General features: G+C 45.1%; 1 protein-coding gene across 5 annotated transcripts in view; it reads right to left on the reverse strand.

Annotated features, from left to right (window-relative positions):
- Window positions 1-14,212, reverse strand: part of PCNX1 (pecanex 1) — a 154,656-nt gene extending 140,444 nt beyond the window's left edge. For 2 of the 5 annotated variants that reach the window (XM_084792042.1, XM_084792041.1), the window contains exon 1: window positions 13,586-14,210. In XM_084792042.1, the coding sequence (XP_084648168.1) occupies window positions 13,586-13,738 (153 nt within the window). In that variant the 5' untranslated portion in view covers window positions 13,739-14,210. Of the gene's footprint in view, window positions 1-13,585 lie in introns of all 5 variants that reach the window. The other 3 variants (XM_084792043.1, XM_084792040.1, XM_084792044.1) reach the window with 3 other exon arrangements.
- Between the last annotated feature and the right edge of the window lie 2,887 nt (window positions 14,213-17,099).

Genomic DNA, 17,099 nt, shown 5'->3' on the forward strand with positions numbered 1-17,099 from the left:
TGTTCTCACATATGTATCCAATAAGATTAAGCATATTACAATATAAATCATATTACTGGTATACCACACAATCCCACAGGACAAACAATTATAGTAAGAGCCAACTGTACCTTAAAAGAGATGCTTATTAAACAAAAAGGAAGAGTTAAGACCCCCAGGGACAAACCAAATAATGCTTTGTTAACTCTAAATTTTCTTAATGTTGATGAAAAAGAACAACAGCGGCTGAGAGAAACTGTGTTATTGAAAACACTGAGGACCTGGACCAACCAATATACTATAAGGATGTGTTGGCATTAGACTGGAAACCTTCAACAGTTTTAAGGTGAGGTTGTGGTTTGTTTATGTATTTACAGGGAATGAAAAAATTTGGTTGTCAACAAAACTTATAAAGATTAGACTTGATCAGGGAAAACCTCTTATCAGCTGAGACATTAATGTCTTCACAAAGCAAAGAGCCCAGGTGATTCTCTCATAGACTGTCTCAGTTACTGGTTTCTCCAAAAGATGCAAGCAAATCAACTACAGGACTAGCTCAAATGACTGATAACACAGAGACTGGACAGACAACACAGACACTGAACAGAAAAAGATACAGCTAGCTTTCCCAGGATTTGGCCAATATCTCAATTTTCATAGGGTACCCAAAAGAGATATCTTTGTCTCCAAACAAGTAATTTTAAGAACATGACTCCCCTATTCCCAAAAGGTGGATGGTTTTTTGTTTGTTTGTTTTTTGTTGTTTAATGTATATGGTTGTTTGTTATCATCTAGGATAGTTGGTTGTTATTGGTTATGGTCAGGGAGGAAACAAAGTTAAATCAAGGATCTCACTCCTCTATTTGTGTTTTTTGGGGGGGGGGCGGTTCTTATTCTTCTTCTTGGTATTTTTGAGACAGGATTTTTCTGTGTAACAGCTCTGGCTGTCCTGGACTCACTCTGTAGACCGGTCTGGCCTACAACTCACAGAGATCCTCCTGCCTCTGCTTCTCAAGTACTGGGATTAAAGGCGTGCGCACCACTACCCAGCTTTGCTTTATCTCTTATCTAATGGTGAGGAAAAAGAGGAAAAATGGGAATAATAATAACAAAAATAAATGCTTAGGAATTTAAAAAGTTAATAAAGTAGAATATACTAGTTTTAAATATTTTACTTTGATATGAATTAATGTATACTGATAGAACTTTATAGTTATTTTAACTATTATATATTGATAGAAATTTAAGGTTGTTTCAATTACTGTATCTTAACAGAAATTTATTTTGTTTATCTATTGTTTACTGATAGAAATGTATGGCTGTTTTGACTATTGTTTGTTTAAACTGTGATGTGAAGCTCTAGTTTTATGGTTCTAATAATTATATTATGTGTAGATTGTTAATGTTAGAGAAAAAGACAGTTTTTTTTAAAACAGAAAGGGGGTTATGAATCAGAAGTTTCTGGTGTCCTTAAAAACTGTTGTGTCATGTGATGTTTTTCTAGAAGCTGCCTTGTGAGAGGGCATGTGATGCTTTGCTGAAAACAGACACGAGAGGGCTTTGATGTTTAGAAAGAATATAAACAGAACCCCACAGACAGTGAGACAACGCTTTTGCATTGCTATGCTGAGCAACACTTCACTGGTGCTCACTGGTCTTCGCTTTGTAAAGAGAAACAGGCCAAAGACCGTCTGGCATGGTACTGCTGCTAACTCTGGCCACTTCCACTGACCTGTGCTGATGGGGCAGAGCCTTACTGTTTCTGCTGGACCGTGCCGCCACTACTGACTTGTGTTGCTGTCTGGCATTTGCTATTGGACTGGACTGCTGGTTGGTCCTGACAATAAAGAGTAGAATCACCCCCAAGAAACTACTTCTAAACAGGTCCACAGCCCTCTTTTTTCTATTAACCTTCCTTTTTTTTTTTTTAAATTCCTTTTTAAAAATTTAAGTAATTTATTCAGATTACATCTCAGTTGTTATTCCCTCACTTGTATCTTCCTGTTCTCCCTTCCTCTTTCACCCTATTTCCCCTCCCCTAGGTCTGCTACAGGAGGGAACCTCCTTCCCTACCATATGATCACAGCCTATCAGGTCTTATCCTAGTAGCCTGCTTACTCTTCCTCTGAGTGCCACCAGGTCTCCCCACCAAGGGGAAGTGGTCAAATAGGGGGCACCAGAGTTCATGTCACAGTCAGTCCCCTCTCTCCACATAGCTGTGGAGAATGTGCATGCATTGTCCTTAGTTGGTATAGTAGTTTGAGCAGAGGCCTCTGGTTCCAGATCTGCCAGCCTTAATGGTCTTCTTGCACGTTTCTAGGACCCTCTGGATCCTTCTATTTCCCTATTCTTCCTTACTTCTCACACCTAGAGTCCCAATAGGAAGTCCCAATATCTATCCCAATCTCCAGCTAAGTGAAGACTTTCAGGGACATCTCTGTTGTGTTAGTGTCCAAATATAAGTGAGTATATGTCATGTGTATCTTTCTGGGTCTGGGTTAATTCACTCAGAATGATCATTTCTAGTTCCATCCATTTTCCTGCAAATTTCAGGATTTTCTTGTTTTTTAATAGCTGAGCAGTATTCCATAGTGTAAATGTACCACTGTTTCTTTATCCATTCTTTGACTGAGGGACATCTAGGTTGTTTCCATGTTCTGGCTATTACAAATCAGGCCGCTATGAACATAGTTGAGCATATGTCCTTGTTGTGTGGTGGAGCATCTTTTAGGTATATTCCAAGGAGTGGAATAGCTGGGTCCTGAGGTAGCCCTATTCCCAATTTTCTGAGAAAGTGCCAGATTGATTTCCAAAGTGGTTGTACAAGTTTGCACTCCCACCAGCAATGAAGGAGTGTTTCCCTTTCTCCACATCCTCGCCAGCATATGCTGTCACTTGAGTTTTTTATCTTAGCCATTCTGATAGGTGTAAGGTGGAATCTCAGAGTTGTTTTGATTTGCATTTCTCTGATGACTAAGGACGTTGAGCATTCCTTTAAGTGTTTCTCAGCCATTCCATATTCCTCTGTTGAGAATTCTGAAGACAACTTCCTGAACAGAACTCCAACAGCCCAAGCTCTAAGGTCAACAATTAATAAATGGGACCTCATGAGGCTGAGAAGCTTCTATAAGGCAGAAGACACTGTCAATAGAACAAAGCAACAGCCTACAGACTGGAAAAAGATCTTCATCAACCCTACATCTGTCAAAGGACCAATATCCAAATTATATAAAGAGCTCAAGAAATTAAACATCACCAAACTAAATAACCCAATTAAGAAATGGGGCTCAGATCTGTTAACCTTCTTTCTCCCCTACCTCTGGTTGGTGGGTTAGAAGGGAGATAGAAGCATTTAAGGACCATAAATAAAGTAAATTTTGGAAAATCTAAGCCTACAGTAAACTATCTTCAGCTGGCAAAATCACACCCCTGCCAGAGCATGAGACAAACCATAGTTAGCAGCCGTGGACAACCTGAAGCAGCCCCATATCCCACGCCTAGGATTAAAACAAAAACATATTCACATAACATTTCTTTGTTTTTAAAGAAAACAATTCTTGGCTAGATCTGGGTAGGGGTTTAAGGTTTACCGCCTGTATTGTCCTTGGCTGGTGCCTTAGTTTGAGCGGGACCCCTGAGCCCAAATCTGCCTATCATAATGTTCCACTTGTAGGTTTCTAGGACCCTCTGGATCCTTCTACTTTGCCATTCTCCCATGCTTCTCTCATCTAGAGTCCCACTAGAATGTCCTCCCCTCTGTCTCAGTTTCCTGGTAAGTGAAGGCTTTCGTGGGACATGCCCCTTGGGCTAATATGCAGATATAAGTGAGTATATACCATTTGAGTCTTTCTGCTTCTGGGTTAACTCACTCATTATGATCATTTCTAGCTCAATCCATTTATCCACAAATTTCGGGAATTCCATCTAGCCAATGGACAGAACACTCTCCACAGTAGAGTGGAGAGTGGGATATTACTTTCTCACATACTCTGGTGCCTCACATTTGACCATGTCCCCTGGAGGGGGAGACCTGGTGGCACTCAGAGGAAGGACAGCAGGTTACCAAGAAGAGACTTGATACCCTATGAGCATATACAGGGGGAGGTAATCCCCCTCAGGAACAGTCATAGGGGAGGGGAATAAGGGGAAAATGGGAGGGAGGGAAGAATGGGAGGATACAAGGGATGGGATAACCATTGAGATATAACAAGAATAAATTAATAAAGGAGAAAAAAATTTAAAAAATTTAAAAAATAAAACAATTCTTACTATAGGATCTCTCTACAACACAGTATCTATATCGATAACTTCAAATAAATAAGATGTGCCCCATATTTCTCTCCTGCACACTCCTATTCAACATTCTGAGCCCAAGTTCTCTCGTCTCAATGACGCCCTCAACATGGCAGCAATCCTACTTCAGCAGTCAATTCACTCCCCGTTCAGGAGAGAAAAGCATCCCACATCTGAATCTTGCTCAGACCTGCTACCCTCTGCATCTCCTCCCTCACTCTCAAAAGCAAACATCTTGTACTTCAAGCATGTTACACAGCTCCTACAAGATGGACCTCAACCTTGAGCTCCTCCTCCATCAGCATTCACCTGTACCTATTTCTAGGAATTTAGACCAAAAAGCTACACTACTTAACCACAAGAATATTCATGCTGAAGTTTTTTTAAGAGCTAAAAAGTGAAAATAAACTGTATGATCTTTAATCAAGAAAAGGCTTTCCTCAGCCCGGCGCACCCTACTCTAACTTCTTTCAGTGCTGTTAAGTCATGTTCCCTCATGGAAACATCCCTAAGACACACTCAAGAGGAAACAGGAGGTTCTGAAACACTGCAAGGCAAACCGGCCCATTTTTTAAAGAGTATATGGGGTGGGGTAGGGGTGGGAGGAGAGAGAGAGAGAGGGACAGGGAGTGTTCATGGGTATACAGGTGCCCACACTGGATCCCTTGGAGTAGAGTTACCAGCAGTTGTGAGCTCCCTGATGTGTTTTGTGATAGATGCAATGCTCTGCACCATTTCAGAAACCACTGTAAGCCATAAAACCATTTAGCTGTTGTTAAAACTAGCAGGGTTTCTGTTTCTTTTCCAGTCTGTGAGCAGAAAGATGTAACCATGAAGTCTGTCACTTCACTGGCTTGACAAGCTAACATTTCCGGCATTTGCTAATGAGAATCTTTTAAATAGAGGAGTTGAAAGAAGTTAATGCTATCCACTTGGTCTCTGGTCTTCAGTTCCATGCCTTTCTTTGTACATTCCTGTGTCTGTCCAATTGCTCAAGGGGATGCCTATAGAGTAAGTGTGGTATAGTTTGTTTTCTGCTCATGTTTTGAACATTCAAACTTTGCCATTTTTAGCCGGAAGTAGTGACACAAACACAAGCCTTTAATCCCAGCACTCAGGAGGCAGAGACAGGTGGATTTCTAAAAAAAAAAAAAGAAAAAAGAAAAAGAAAAAAGAAAGAAAGAAGACTGGCCTCCACATGCCCATATATCTGAATGCTTCATCACCAGAGCGAAGCTGTATTGACAGGAAGAGAAGGAGTAGCAGTGGCCTTGATGGGGTATGTCACTGGGGGTGGGCTTCCAGGTTCCAAAAGCCCATGCCAGGCCCAGTCTTACTCTTTCTTTGCCTTTGGACCACGATGCAGTAGCTCTCACCTACCTTGCCAGCACCGTGCCTGCCACCTGTCTGCTGCCATGATGAAAATGAACTAAGCAAGCCCTAATTAAAGTAAATGCTTTCTCTTATGAGAGTTATTTACCATGGTCATGGTGTCTCTTCACAGCAACAGAACAGTAACTAAGACAGTTAGTTACAGACATGTCTAGACCACTCCTAAGCATTGGAGAAGACTCATTAGATAAAGGGTTATATTACATTTTAATTAATTAATTAATTAATTAATTAACAATTTTGAGGCAGGATCTCACAAAGCTCAGGCTGGCTCAAGCTCTCTAAAGTTGAGGATGACCCTGAACTGGAAATCCTTCTGCCTCTGCCTCCTCAATGTTAGGTTATAGTCTTGTAACCCCAGGTCTGGCTTATGCAGTGCTAGGGGTTGAACACAGGGTATCAGGCTATACTACATAAACATACTGACAAATGAATGACATCGCAGCCCCCAGGAGCCAGGGTTCTAAAGGCACCAATCTCAAGAGAACTTCTGGATAAGATTTTATTACTCTTTAAACTTTCTGATTCTTTGGGACTCAGGGCTGAAAGGATTCAAAGAAATCTTCACTTTATAGACAATGAGGATCAACTACAAAAATGAATAGTGACAGCAGCTAGGAAAAGGTCAGAACCATAAATTTCCTGAGAAGGATTAATTTATGATAATCACTCCACAGGGTACTTAGCACACACTACTTTACATATGTGTAAGTATACAAGGCTGTACACACAAACCCCACAAGTTGCTGCACTCTGAGTGACAAGCTTTTCCGGAGTCATTCTGGCATTTGGTTTAACTTGCAGCCGCTGAAACTAACTCTACACACAGCTGCCATACAATGCAGCCTCCTACAACACTTCCCTTCTGCACTCAGCTCCTCCAAGGCTCACTTGTGTAATGCAGTTTTCAATCGGCAAACACTTATTTAGAGAAGATACTCAATATATATCACGCCTGGCCCCTGCCTCACTGAAGCCATAATCCACTGTGGCAGTAACATGTAAACAGAGACAAACACATGGTTATGGAGAACCATGAAAAAAACTGACAAGATGAAGTGATGAAAAGAAAGATGCTGTTTTAAGTTAAGGGGTTAGGCCTCTGTGAGGTGAAACTCAAGCCCTAAACAATTAGGAACAGGCAGCCTGAGAACAAGAGGCGGGAAGAGACTCCTTTCAGAAGACAGAGCAGGTGCAAAGCTCCTGTAAGAGGAAGTAGCTTAGCAGGCTGAACTGAAAGAAAGGAGGACACATGATTCTAGCATGGGGGAAACTGCGCAACCTGTAGGTAAAGGCAGAGTTGGCTTTGGTGCGGCCTTGGTAAAGATGCTTGATTTTTACTCTCATCGCCAAGGTAAATCATGCAAAGATATTAAAAGGGAGAAGTTTATTATTTCTAGCTCCATCCATTTACCTGCAAATTTCTTAACTATTTTTCATAACAGCTGGGTAATATTCCATTGTGTAAATGTACCACATTTTCATTATTCATTCATCAGTTGATGGGCAGGTATCTAGCCTGTTTCTAATTCCTGGCTCTTGCAAATAAAGCAGCAGTGAACACGGATGAACAAGCATCTCTGCAGTAAGGTATACAGTCCTTTGGGTATATGCCAAAGTAGGTCAAGTTTCAGCTTTCTGAGGACCCTCCACACTGATTTCTATGGTAGCTGTACAAAAATACTAGGTAAGGTCATTCAGACCCAGAAAGACAACACTGCATGTTTTCTCATATGCGGATGCTAGTTTTTAAGCTTTAGATATGTGTTTCAATCCAAATAACCACAGAGGACGTCAGGAACAGGAGGAGAGGGTCTTCCAAGGAAGAGAAATAGAAAATAGTGTTATAAAGAGATAAAGGAGAAACTAGACCAGGAAGATGAACAGGGGCGAGGACTGGAGGAAAGGATAAAGGAGGGAGTGTGGAGAGAGATGACTAACAGTAAAGGCCCTCTGAAAAGCTATGTGCAAGCCTACTGCTACAAAAACTTCCTGAAATACAAACATAGACAAAATGAATTTTAATCAAGTTAGCATACAGTGGGAGAGACAATGGCCCAACTAGACAGCTTAACTACAAATAAAATCTCCAGTACCAGGAACAGGTTATGTCTTGTTAAGTAGCTGGCCAAAAGGGTCCCACAGACACCCCCAGAAAAAAACTACTGGCCAATGCTATTGGTTACTCTTCACAACCTGATGTTAAGACCCTATTGTTGAAGATACCATGTCATGGAAAATGGAGAGATGGAGCTGGTGCCCAACTAGTAGCTTCACTTGTAACTAACTTCAGTGTTGCGACGGAGAGAGAAGTAATCATCATCATCATCCAGTTATAACCCCAGTGACCTACAATAACAACCTGGTGCAATAGTGGCACAACTGTTATGGAAGTAACCAGCTACGTTTTAAAATCGTACTTAAGGGCTGGAGAGATGGCTCAGAGGTTAAGAGCACCGTTTGCTCTTCCGAAGGTCCCGAGTTCAATTCCCAGCAACCACATGGTGGCTCACAACCACCTGTAATGAGATCTGGTGCCTTCTTGTGGTGGGAAGGCACACGTGTGGGCAGGATACTGTATAAATAATAAATAAATCTTTTTTAAAAATAAAAAAATAAAATGGAACTTCATACCTGACACTGCAAAAGTAGCCAAGAACCTGAAACTAAAAATGTCATAGGCCCTAGGGGGAAAACTTACTACTGCTATTCTGCTAACTGCACATATAAATGATTCCTAATGACACATTACTATATCCACAGACCAGTGCATCATTGTTCAACCCTCATACGCTTGTTCTCGCAGTGGATGATACTTAACATACAGACCCATACGTGGGCAATGTCAGAACAAGAAGCTGTGGAGCGCCGGCCCTAAATAAGATGTCTTCAAACTATTCCTTCCTGGGATCTATGCCCAAGAGGAGGCAGGCAGACTGTAAGAGCTAGAGGTTACGGATAACTCCAAGGAAAAAGTGCCTTCCAAGCACCGCAGAGCTGATGCACATATGAACTCACAGAGACCAGGACAGCACACAAGACCTGTACAAGTTTCAACCAGACAAAATCTGAACACCGAGAAGGGGTAGTGGGCACCAAGTCCCAGCCCTAACCAAGAAGCAATTTGTGATCGATACTTGCTGTGAGAGGGAAAATCAGTTTTCAACGATGACCTGACACTGGGTATATCAACCTCCCTCCAAAGCAGGTCCCCTGCTCCCAAAATGGACTCCATGTGTTTGTGTGTATGCTTGTTCTGTTTTGGTATTTTTTATCTTTTGGGGTTTTTTTGGGGGGGGTTGTTTGTTTGTTTGTTTTTTGGTTTTTCGAGACAGGGTTTCTCTGTGGAGCCTTGGCTGTCCTGGACTCACTTTGTAGACCAGGCTGGCCTCGAATTCACAGCGATCCGTCTGCCTCTGCCTCCAGAGTGCTCGGATTAAAGGCGTGTGCCACCACGCCCGGCCTTTTTTTGTTTTTTTTGTTTTTGGCTTTTGGTTTGTTTTGGTGATTGTTCTGTTTTGTTTGAGAGAGAAAGAACATTTACTTGAGCGGGTAAAAATGTGGAGAAGGATCTGGGAGGAGTTGGAGGAGGGGAAAGAATATAAACAAAATATATTACATGAGCAAAATTTTAAACCAATAAATACAAAAGGGGGTGGGATAAACTACCTTAAGACTTCTGCTTATGCCAAGAGTTGTAAGGAGGTAAGAACAGATGCCAAAGACCAGTAACATGGCTAATAAAACAATGCAGACAAAACAGCCTGACAAACGCGACTGTGAGAGAGTGTGTGTGTGTGTGTGTGTGTGTGTGTGTGTGTGTGTGTGTAGCAAGAGCAAGGGAATGCTGCAGTCAGTACCCGTTATACCATTAACCAATATACATCAATGAGAAAAGGTTCCTCCTCCTCCATTTGTTCACTAGCTTGTTTGTGTGTCAGTTTTGGAATGAAGGATCCATTTAAAATTCAGAATTTTTTAAAAAAATTTATGTGTATGGGCGCCTTGCCTGAGTCTTTCTCTGTATATCACTTGTGTGGCTGGTGCCCTTAGATGCCCAGGAAGAGGCATCAGATGCCCTGGATCTGGAGTTACCGACAGTTGTGAACTGTCATGTAGAATCAAGCTGCCTGGGAACAGAACCCAGGCACCCTGGAAGAGGAGCAGCACCACTGAGCCATCCTAAAGCCCTTTAGAATGGTTTAGACGTGACTGCTCTTAGATGCCTCAGGACAGTAATGAAGATACCTGAGTGCCGGTTTAGAAGACTAGGCTATACTTAAGTATACGAGTATACTGATCAAGTCCTTTGAACGTACCTAGCATGTAGTACGCAAATGGGTGAACCACACTCCAGATGTTCTGAACCAGAACAGGTTTGTACATGTACACATTTTTAACACTGTACTTTTTGATGTCAACTATAATCTAAGAACCTTTTCTATAAACAGACTGGAGGGTGAGGGGTGCCCAGAACTGCACCCAGGGCTCCATGTAAGTTAGATAACATTTTACCCCCCAGACTATCTTAGCGTAAATACATTTTAATGTACTTCATCTAGACACGTAACTCTTTGTAGAAGAAGACTGTATGTGAAGCTACAATAATTGTTTCACTCAGTAAATTCAGAACTAACTAATCTCTTCTAGTCATGCAGCATTATAGAAATTCTAATTAGACATTCTCTGAAATGACATTTACTGAAGGCTATTCTGAAGATGACTAACTTATTTCATAAATATTTCCTTGTAAAATACTTATGAAATATGTCGCACATGGGCAAATCAAGGTTCAGGAAGGTAATTTTGCCCAAAGACAGCAAAGCCAAGATTCAAAAATCAAGATAATATTCATTCCAGTGAACTTTTCATCAAAAACAAACAAACAACAACAAAAACACTACCTATACCAAAAAAGAAAAAAACTCACACATGACAAGGCATGTACATTATAATAATATAAAAGGAGTTAACAAAGAAAACAAAAGATAATCAATTAAGTAGAAGCTTTTCATCCTGATTTTTACTACTTCGAACTATAATTTCAGAAACAGTATCTTATCCCTCTGAAAGACCTATAAAAACTGAGAGACAGAAAAGGGGTGTGTGTGTGTGTGTGTGTGTATGTGTGTGTGTGTGTGTGTGTGTATGTGTATGTGTTTCCACATGCACAAAGTACACCTATGCCTATAGGGTGCCCTGTGTAAATCCCAGTTCACATATGTGCCTAAGTCACAGTGGCTCAGGCCCATGAGGATACTTAGCTGGGCTAAGAACCTGACACATGCTCAGTCAGTCAACATCACCTGCAACTACTATTGGAAGAACACATGACTAATAACCATGGGTGAGATTTTAATACACAAGGTGAGCTGTTGCTTTACTTTGGATATGTATGTCACACTGTCTACCTCTTTGCTAGCTTCCCTGACCATCAACTCCTGCCCGTCCATCATCCCCACAGTTCTAATGCTCCCCAGGCTAGACTTTAAAGGAAAGTGAGCCTTGTTCACTTCTAACCGTCGTCGGTTTACCATCTCATGACTGATCTAAGTCCTCAGAATGCAGCGACGACTGTTGGTTCGTTCCACTCTGCAGTGGAACTCTTGCCTGGTCTGAGCTTAGAGTCTATTATTAGCTTACACAGTGTAACAGGGTGACAGACACTAAGCACACGTATCAGCCAGCAGAAAATGTTGTTTAGAAAGCAGGCAGAAGAATTCAGGAGCTGCTATGTTACTTATCAGAGAAAGCCTCACATGCCAGAAACCTGAAATAACCTAACCAAAGCAGTCTACACAATCATCTGGAAAGGAAGAGCCCCCGTCACAGACTAGGAAGACAAGTACAGCTGGCCTAGGGCACAGCGGCGACATAGATCTGGGAATGGGGCAAAGGCAAAGGGAGAGCGGGTCTAAGCAGAAGAGCCACGGGGTCTGAAAGAATCCTCTGCCCTGTGCATGGGAAGCAAGAAACAGACTGAGAACGACCACCATCACCCACCACTCACCATCACCCCAACTCACCACCACCCACATCACCCACCATCACCCACCATCACCCTCCATCACCCTCCACCACCCACCACCCACCACCACCACCCCAGCTCCCTGACTCCCAAACACCCAGTAGGACAGGGTGGCTTGAACCAGGACTGACTTTGGGGGTGATGGACCCACTAGCTTTGTGCATGGACTGGGGGGTGAAGAGAAAGAGAAGACACAAGGGAGGTTTTATATTTTCGGGAAGAATGAAATTGCCGTTTGTTGAAGTGAAGCACTTTTATTTTCCCAGACGCTGGCAAAGTACCTAGTACGTAGTGGACACTCAAATACTCGAGAATTAAGTTTAACTGAATAAACTCCCGGTAACTCAATGTATGGCTTTCCGTTTCCTCTAATGTCTTCAGTGATTCTGATAATTCCACAAAGAGGCTTATGCCCAAACCTTATATACCACACAGCAACAAATCCTGACCTCCCAATAATCATTTTTGTCTTAAACCTACAACCCGGTAGAACAGGAGAAGACAGCTCTGAAAGCTCTGTGAGCCTGGGGCTGCGCACTCATTAAAGATACCATCTTCCTGGATGGGACACTGATGCAAAACGAACCTGGCTGGACGAAATGCACTGAAATTACAACATTCAGTGATAAATTTTCAGAATTTGACAAGACCGAACAAGCCCTGTAATGAGCCATCAGCACATTTTAAAAATAGCTCCTTTCAGCTTGTGTAAGTCCCTTCGAACACATTTCTATGAGAAACCAGAATCCTCTTGACAATGTGACATTTTACACACACACACACACACACACACACACACTCCCCCCCAGGCATGTTCCTGCCAATTAGTGATACTGAGCAAAGAGGCTGCCCTAACTGTGGCACTTCTCATACTCCTGTTCCAGAATTTTCTAATGCAGCACCTTTATTGTAGCTCCTTGAAGAACAACCAAGGTAGTAGAAAAATCCGTGAAAATAAAAGTTCCTATCCTTCCTTCCTACTTTAAAAATTGAAGCCTTTATTTTCCCCAAATGTCCCACCTTATACAGTGTTTTCCCTCCATCGCTTTTTTTTGAACAACTGTGCAAACAAACATCTTTCAGGAAAACACCTTTTAAAAAACACTCTGGAGAAATGGCTCACGCTTGTAATCCCAGCAACTGCTGAGGCCTGGACTGCACAGTGAATCTCGGGCCAGCCTTGGCTATAGAAGGAAAACTCTCAGAACACCAAAAACACTTCAGAGAAACTGGCCCTAGGGCACCAAGCAACAGGCGGCACTTTCCTTTTCCTTGCCAGTCTAAGGCCTTGAACCAACGCAAACAAATGGGTGAAATGCCAGCCAGGTTCCCGTATCTCCCCGCTCCCTGCCCGCAGCGCTGCCCTGGCAACACCCCAGCCCCTCGCCGCCGGGCTGACCCGAACGGAACCCGCACCCAACCGATCAGCGGTTTGCAGAGGCACGAGCCCGCCTGGGGTTTCCCCCAGCACGGGAGGCGACTACGAACCGAGACACCCCGCGACTCTGCTCCAGGCGGAGCGCGCACGGCCTCCCCGCAGGCTCCGCACAGCCGGGGCCGAGGTGCGGGCAAGGATGCCCCCGGGAGCCGTACAGGAAGGTAGCCCAAGGCCCGGGGGAGGACGGGGGGGACTCCGAGGGAAGGCCTCGGGCGCCGGTTACGCAGGGCCCGCACGCGAGGCGCGAGGAAGCGGGACCCGGGCCGGGAACCGGCGGGACGGGAAGTGCTGAAAAGACGGGAAACCGTGGGCCCGGAGCGGTGCGGACGGGGGAGGGGGAGCGTCCGCCCGCCGCCAGGACCGCGGGGCACGGGGTGAACAGGGGCGCGACCCCCGGACCCCCGGGTCCCCGGGGAGCAGCCGAGCGGCCGCGGCGCGTCCCCGCCCCCACTCACCATGTAAAGCGTGAAGGGCAGGCCGAGCAGAAAGAGCCACAGGTAGAGGTGGAGCGCGTTCACGAAGGTGGCCTGGTGCGGGTCGTAGTACCAGCCGCCGCTGAGCGCGGCCCACACCCCCTGCCGGAGGATCTGCAGCGTCTGCGACCCCATCCCCACCCGGCGTCGCCGCCGCCGCCGCCGCCGCCGTCCCCGCCCCGGCCCCAGCTTCGGCCTCTTCGCCTGCGCGCCCGCGGACCGGTCTAGCCCCCTCCCGAGCTCCGGGAGAGCGGCCCGGCGCCGCGGCGCTCGCTGGTGCTGCTGCACGAGGAGGTGGAGGAGGAGGAGGAGACGGCGGAGGAGGAGGCAGCGAGCGGCGGGGCGGAGAGCGGCGAGGAGGAGGAGGAGGCCGGGCTCCGGAGCGCCGCCGCCATCTTGTCTCCGAGCTCCGAGCCCGAGCCCGGTCCGCCAGCACTGCCGCCTCGGCCGCCGCGACCCCCGCCGGCCGCCAGCCCCGGCCCGGCGGAGCAGGCGAGCGGGCGCCCCGGAGGACGCGGAGGAAGCCGCGCCCCCTACGGCTCCTCCCCCCGCTCCCTCCGCCCGCGGAGCGGTCCCCACGGGTACGCGCAGCGCCTCGGTCGCACGGGCGCCTCCTGTCGGCGCCCGGGAGAAGCTTGCAGATGCAGCCTCAGGCCGGGGTGGGAGTGGGGTGGGGTAGGGCGGGGTGGGGTGGGGTCGGGGTACACGCCAGGGGACCCCTCTGAGTCGCGCATGACCGACTCCGGGAAGCTCTGTTACCACTCTTGAAGGGGAACGGTCTTCCAGATTCTGAATTGGTAGACCTTGCCTGGCTGGGGTTTGTGGCGTTTGTCCAAGACCTAAAAACATTTGGGGGTAAACTGTCCGACGTTAACGTTGTAGGCCTGGAAGAATTAAGGCGTAGTTGAAAAGCCACAATGCCTACAGTTTGTGCAGACTCTGTGTGTGTGTGTGTGTGTGTGTGTGTGTGTGTGTGTGTGTGTGTGTGTGTGTGTGTGTGTGTGTGTGTGTGTTAGCAGTTTGGGTGGGGAAAGGGCGAGATCAAGAACTGGGAGCATTTACTGCTTCCAAATAGGCATAAATTAATACGAGTTGCAAGAGATACAAAGGTGTAACATGAGGAAACTATGCGTGTGCCGCAACTTTTCTTTTTCATGTGTTGTAACTAGTAGCCATTTTTATCTATGTGCCAGGCTCAGCGGGGTTGAAAGATTATTACTCCACCCAAACTTTGAATGGGGTCTTGTACTTCTCTGTTCATAGCTGTGAAAACTGAAAATCATTCTTGGCCCTGTCTAATATTTCTGAAGAATGTCTGATCTCACTGGAAGATTTTTTTTTTAAAGAGTTTGAAGGTAGAGTTTATTGTAGCAATAAACGTACTGTTTTCCCAGATTAAAGTTGCTATAATTAATGAGTGGGAAGCAATTGAGCCAAAGCAGTTGATGACGGGGTTTCTTTGTTTTGTTTTGTTTTTAATGGTTACAAACCCACTGCAGCGCCGCTGAGGTTATTTTCACACCTGTTTCATTTAACCTTCACAACACTCCTTTGAGGCAGTGCCATGGCTGGCCTTATTTTTATCATTGAGGGCTCTGCCACTCAGACCGATTGCCCGGGTTCTCGTCAGTGGTATGCGGTGGGGAGCTCTGAAGTCAGCGTTTATCCCAGCTGCGTGGACTGAACTTTCCATGTCCACTCAGGTAGGAGTCAGAACCCAGGGCCTTCTGGGCCAGCTGTCCACAAAAGGAAGTTGGGGGCATCACCTCAGAATGACTTAGAAATGGAAATTCTCACATTAACTCTCTAGGGAAAATTCCGGGGGGAGGAGGGAAGACCCAGAGAGATTTAACAAGCCTCCTAGAGGACTTTAAGGACCTTCCAGGTAGGAAGAACACTGCTCTCAACTTTGATTTATTATTATATAATCACAAAGCTATCTAAGTTCGATAAAACACTTTAAAATTAAAAGGTGTGAATAAATTCATATTAATATGTATTTTAAGTGTATGTCTAAAATCAAAATTAAGATTAAGCAATACAATATTTTAATTAAATACTGGCCTAATGGCCTGACTCATAGGCACAAGACAGAATTTTCTTTTGTTTCTCCTGAAGGAGACAGGAAAGCTCTCTGAGAAACTGGATGTGATCCCAAGCTTTCCAACACAAAGGAAGATGTAAACAAGGATAAAATTCCAATAGCACATCAGTTTCCATGCCAGCAAACATCCGCTGTGGTTTAATATAAAGGGATGAACTGTCACACAGTGGGGCAGACTTGGAGAAATGCATTCTAGAACTGAGTCCGTGGAATGAGAGGCCAACCTAGCTGGATCAGAAGAGAGTATGTGGCAGATAGGGAACCGACCTGCAGCAAGCCAGGGAGGCAGCAGGGAGCTCCGGTGGGTGAGAAACCAACAGACAGCTGCAAGACAGTCTGGAAAAGCTCAAGGAGCAGGCAAAAATGAGGAAATTATGGCAAGAATGAGAAAATATGTTGCTTTTTTTTTCCAGGGCCCCAGCCTTGCTGTTGGGGTTTTCCAGGTCCAAATTCATGTCCTTGAGTTTAGGTACTGGGCAAATTCTGGTGACCCAGGGCAACAAGGCAGGCATCCAGAGGCCAGACTTGATGGATGGGATGGAACTTAAAAAAAAAAAAAAGTAGCTTGATGCCTAGGACTGGGGCAACATTTCACACTAAGCATGGTTGCCTTATGCTGAAGCCCCTGGGTGTAAAACCCCAATTCCCTTCCAATCCTACTGGGTTTAATCCCAGAACCTAAAAATGGGATTTACACAGCAAAAGTCTCCTGGTGAAAGAGAGACAGCAAGATGAGCAGGCCCAGAAAGTTAAAGAGGGCAGTTAGAAAGTACCTCTTTCACTCTGAATTGGGAGAACCCTTTTAGAAAAATGCTAATTAACTAGCGGTCGAAAGAACACATAGACAAGGCTGACCTTCCCAGATGACTAACTCAGTCACCGGAGGAAAGGGGTGGGACCCTGCATGCTTTTCATCTTGTAGCTTCCAAAACGTTTATAAGTGCTCCCACAAGCTTCCTATGTAATCCACGGGGGCATGGAAAGGTTAAATGGTTTGCCCGAGGTTACGCACTGTGTCATACTCATAAAATGTAAAAGCAAGACAAAAATGAAGAGATCTAATTTGCTAAATGTTACCACTCTCAGCCAGACACAAAGTCATCAATAACGTTACACTTAACGTGTCAGAGTTAGCAGCCACGACATCCTACCAAACCACCACCTGACACTGGCTCATCTTTCAGCTAATCCTATTAAAATGATGTTTCCTGACTAGCTCGTAGGCCCATAGAGGCCCAGGAACACCCACAGCAGATTCTTTCTCCTGCCTGAAAGGGACAAAGCTGACCATACAAAACCGTTTAGTGGCTCCACCCAGGCCCACCTTTGACAGTCTTTCATGCTACACAGCCCTGTCTATCCTTTACTTTAAACAGTGAGGCCCAAGTGTCT

The sequence above is a fragment of the Acomys minous genome (genome assembly GCF_964271855.1).
Source record: "Acomys minous genome assembly, chromosome: 8".
Taxonomy (NCBI): Eukaryota; Metazoa; Chordata; class Mammalia; order Rodentia; family Muridae; genus Acomys; species Acomys minous.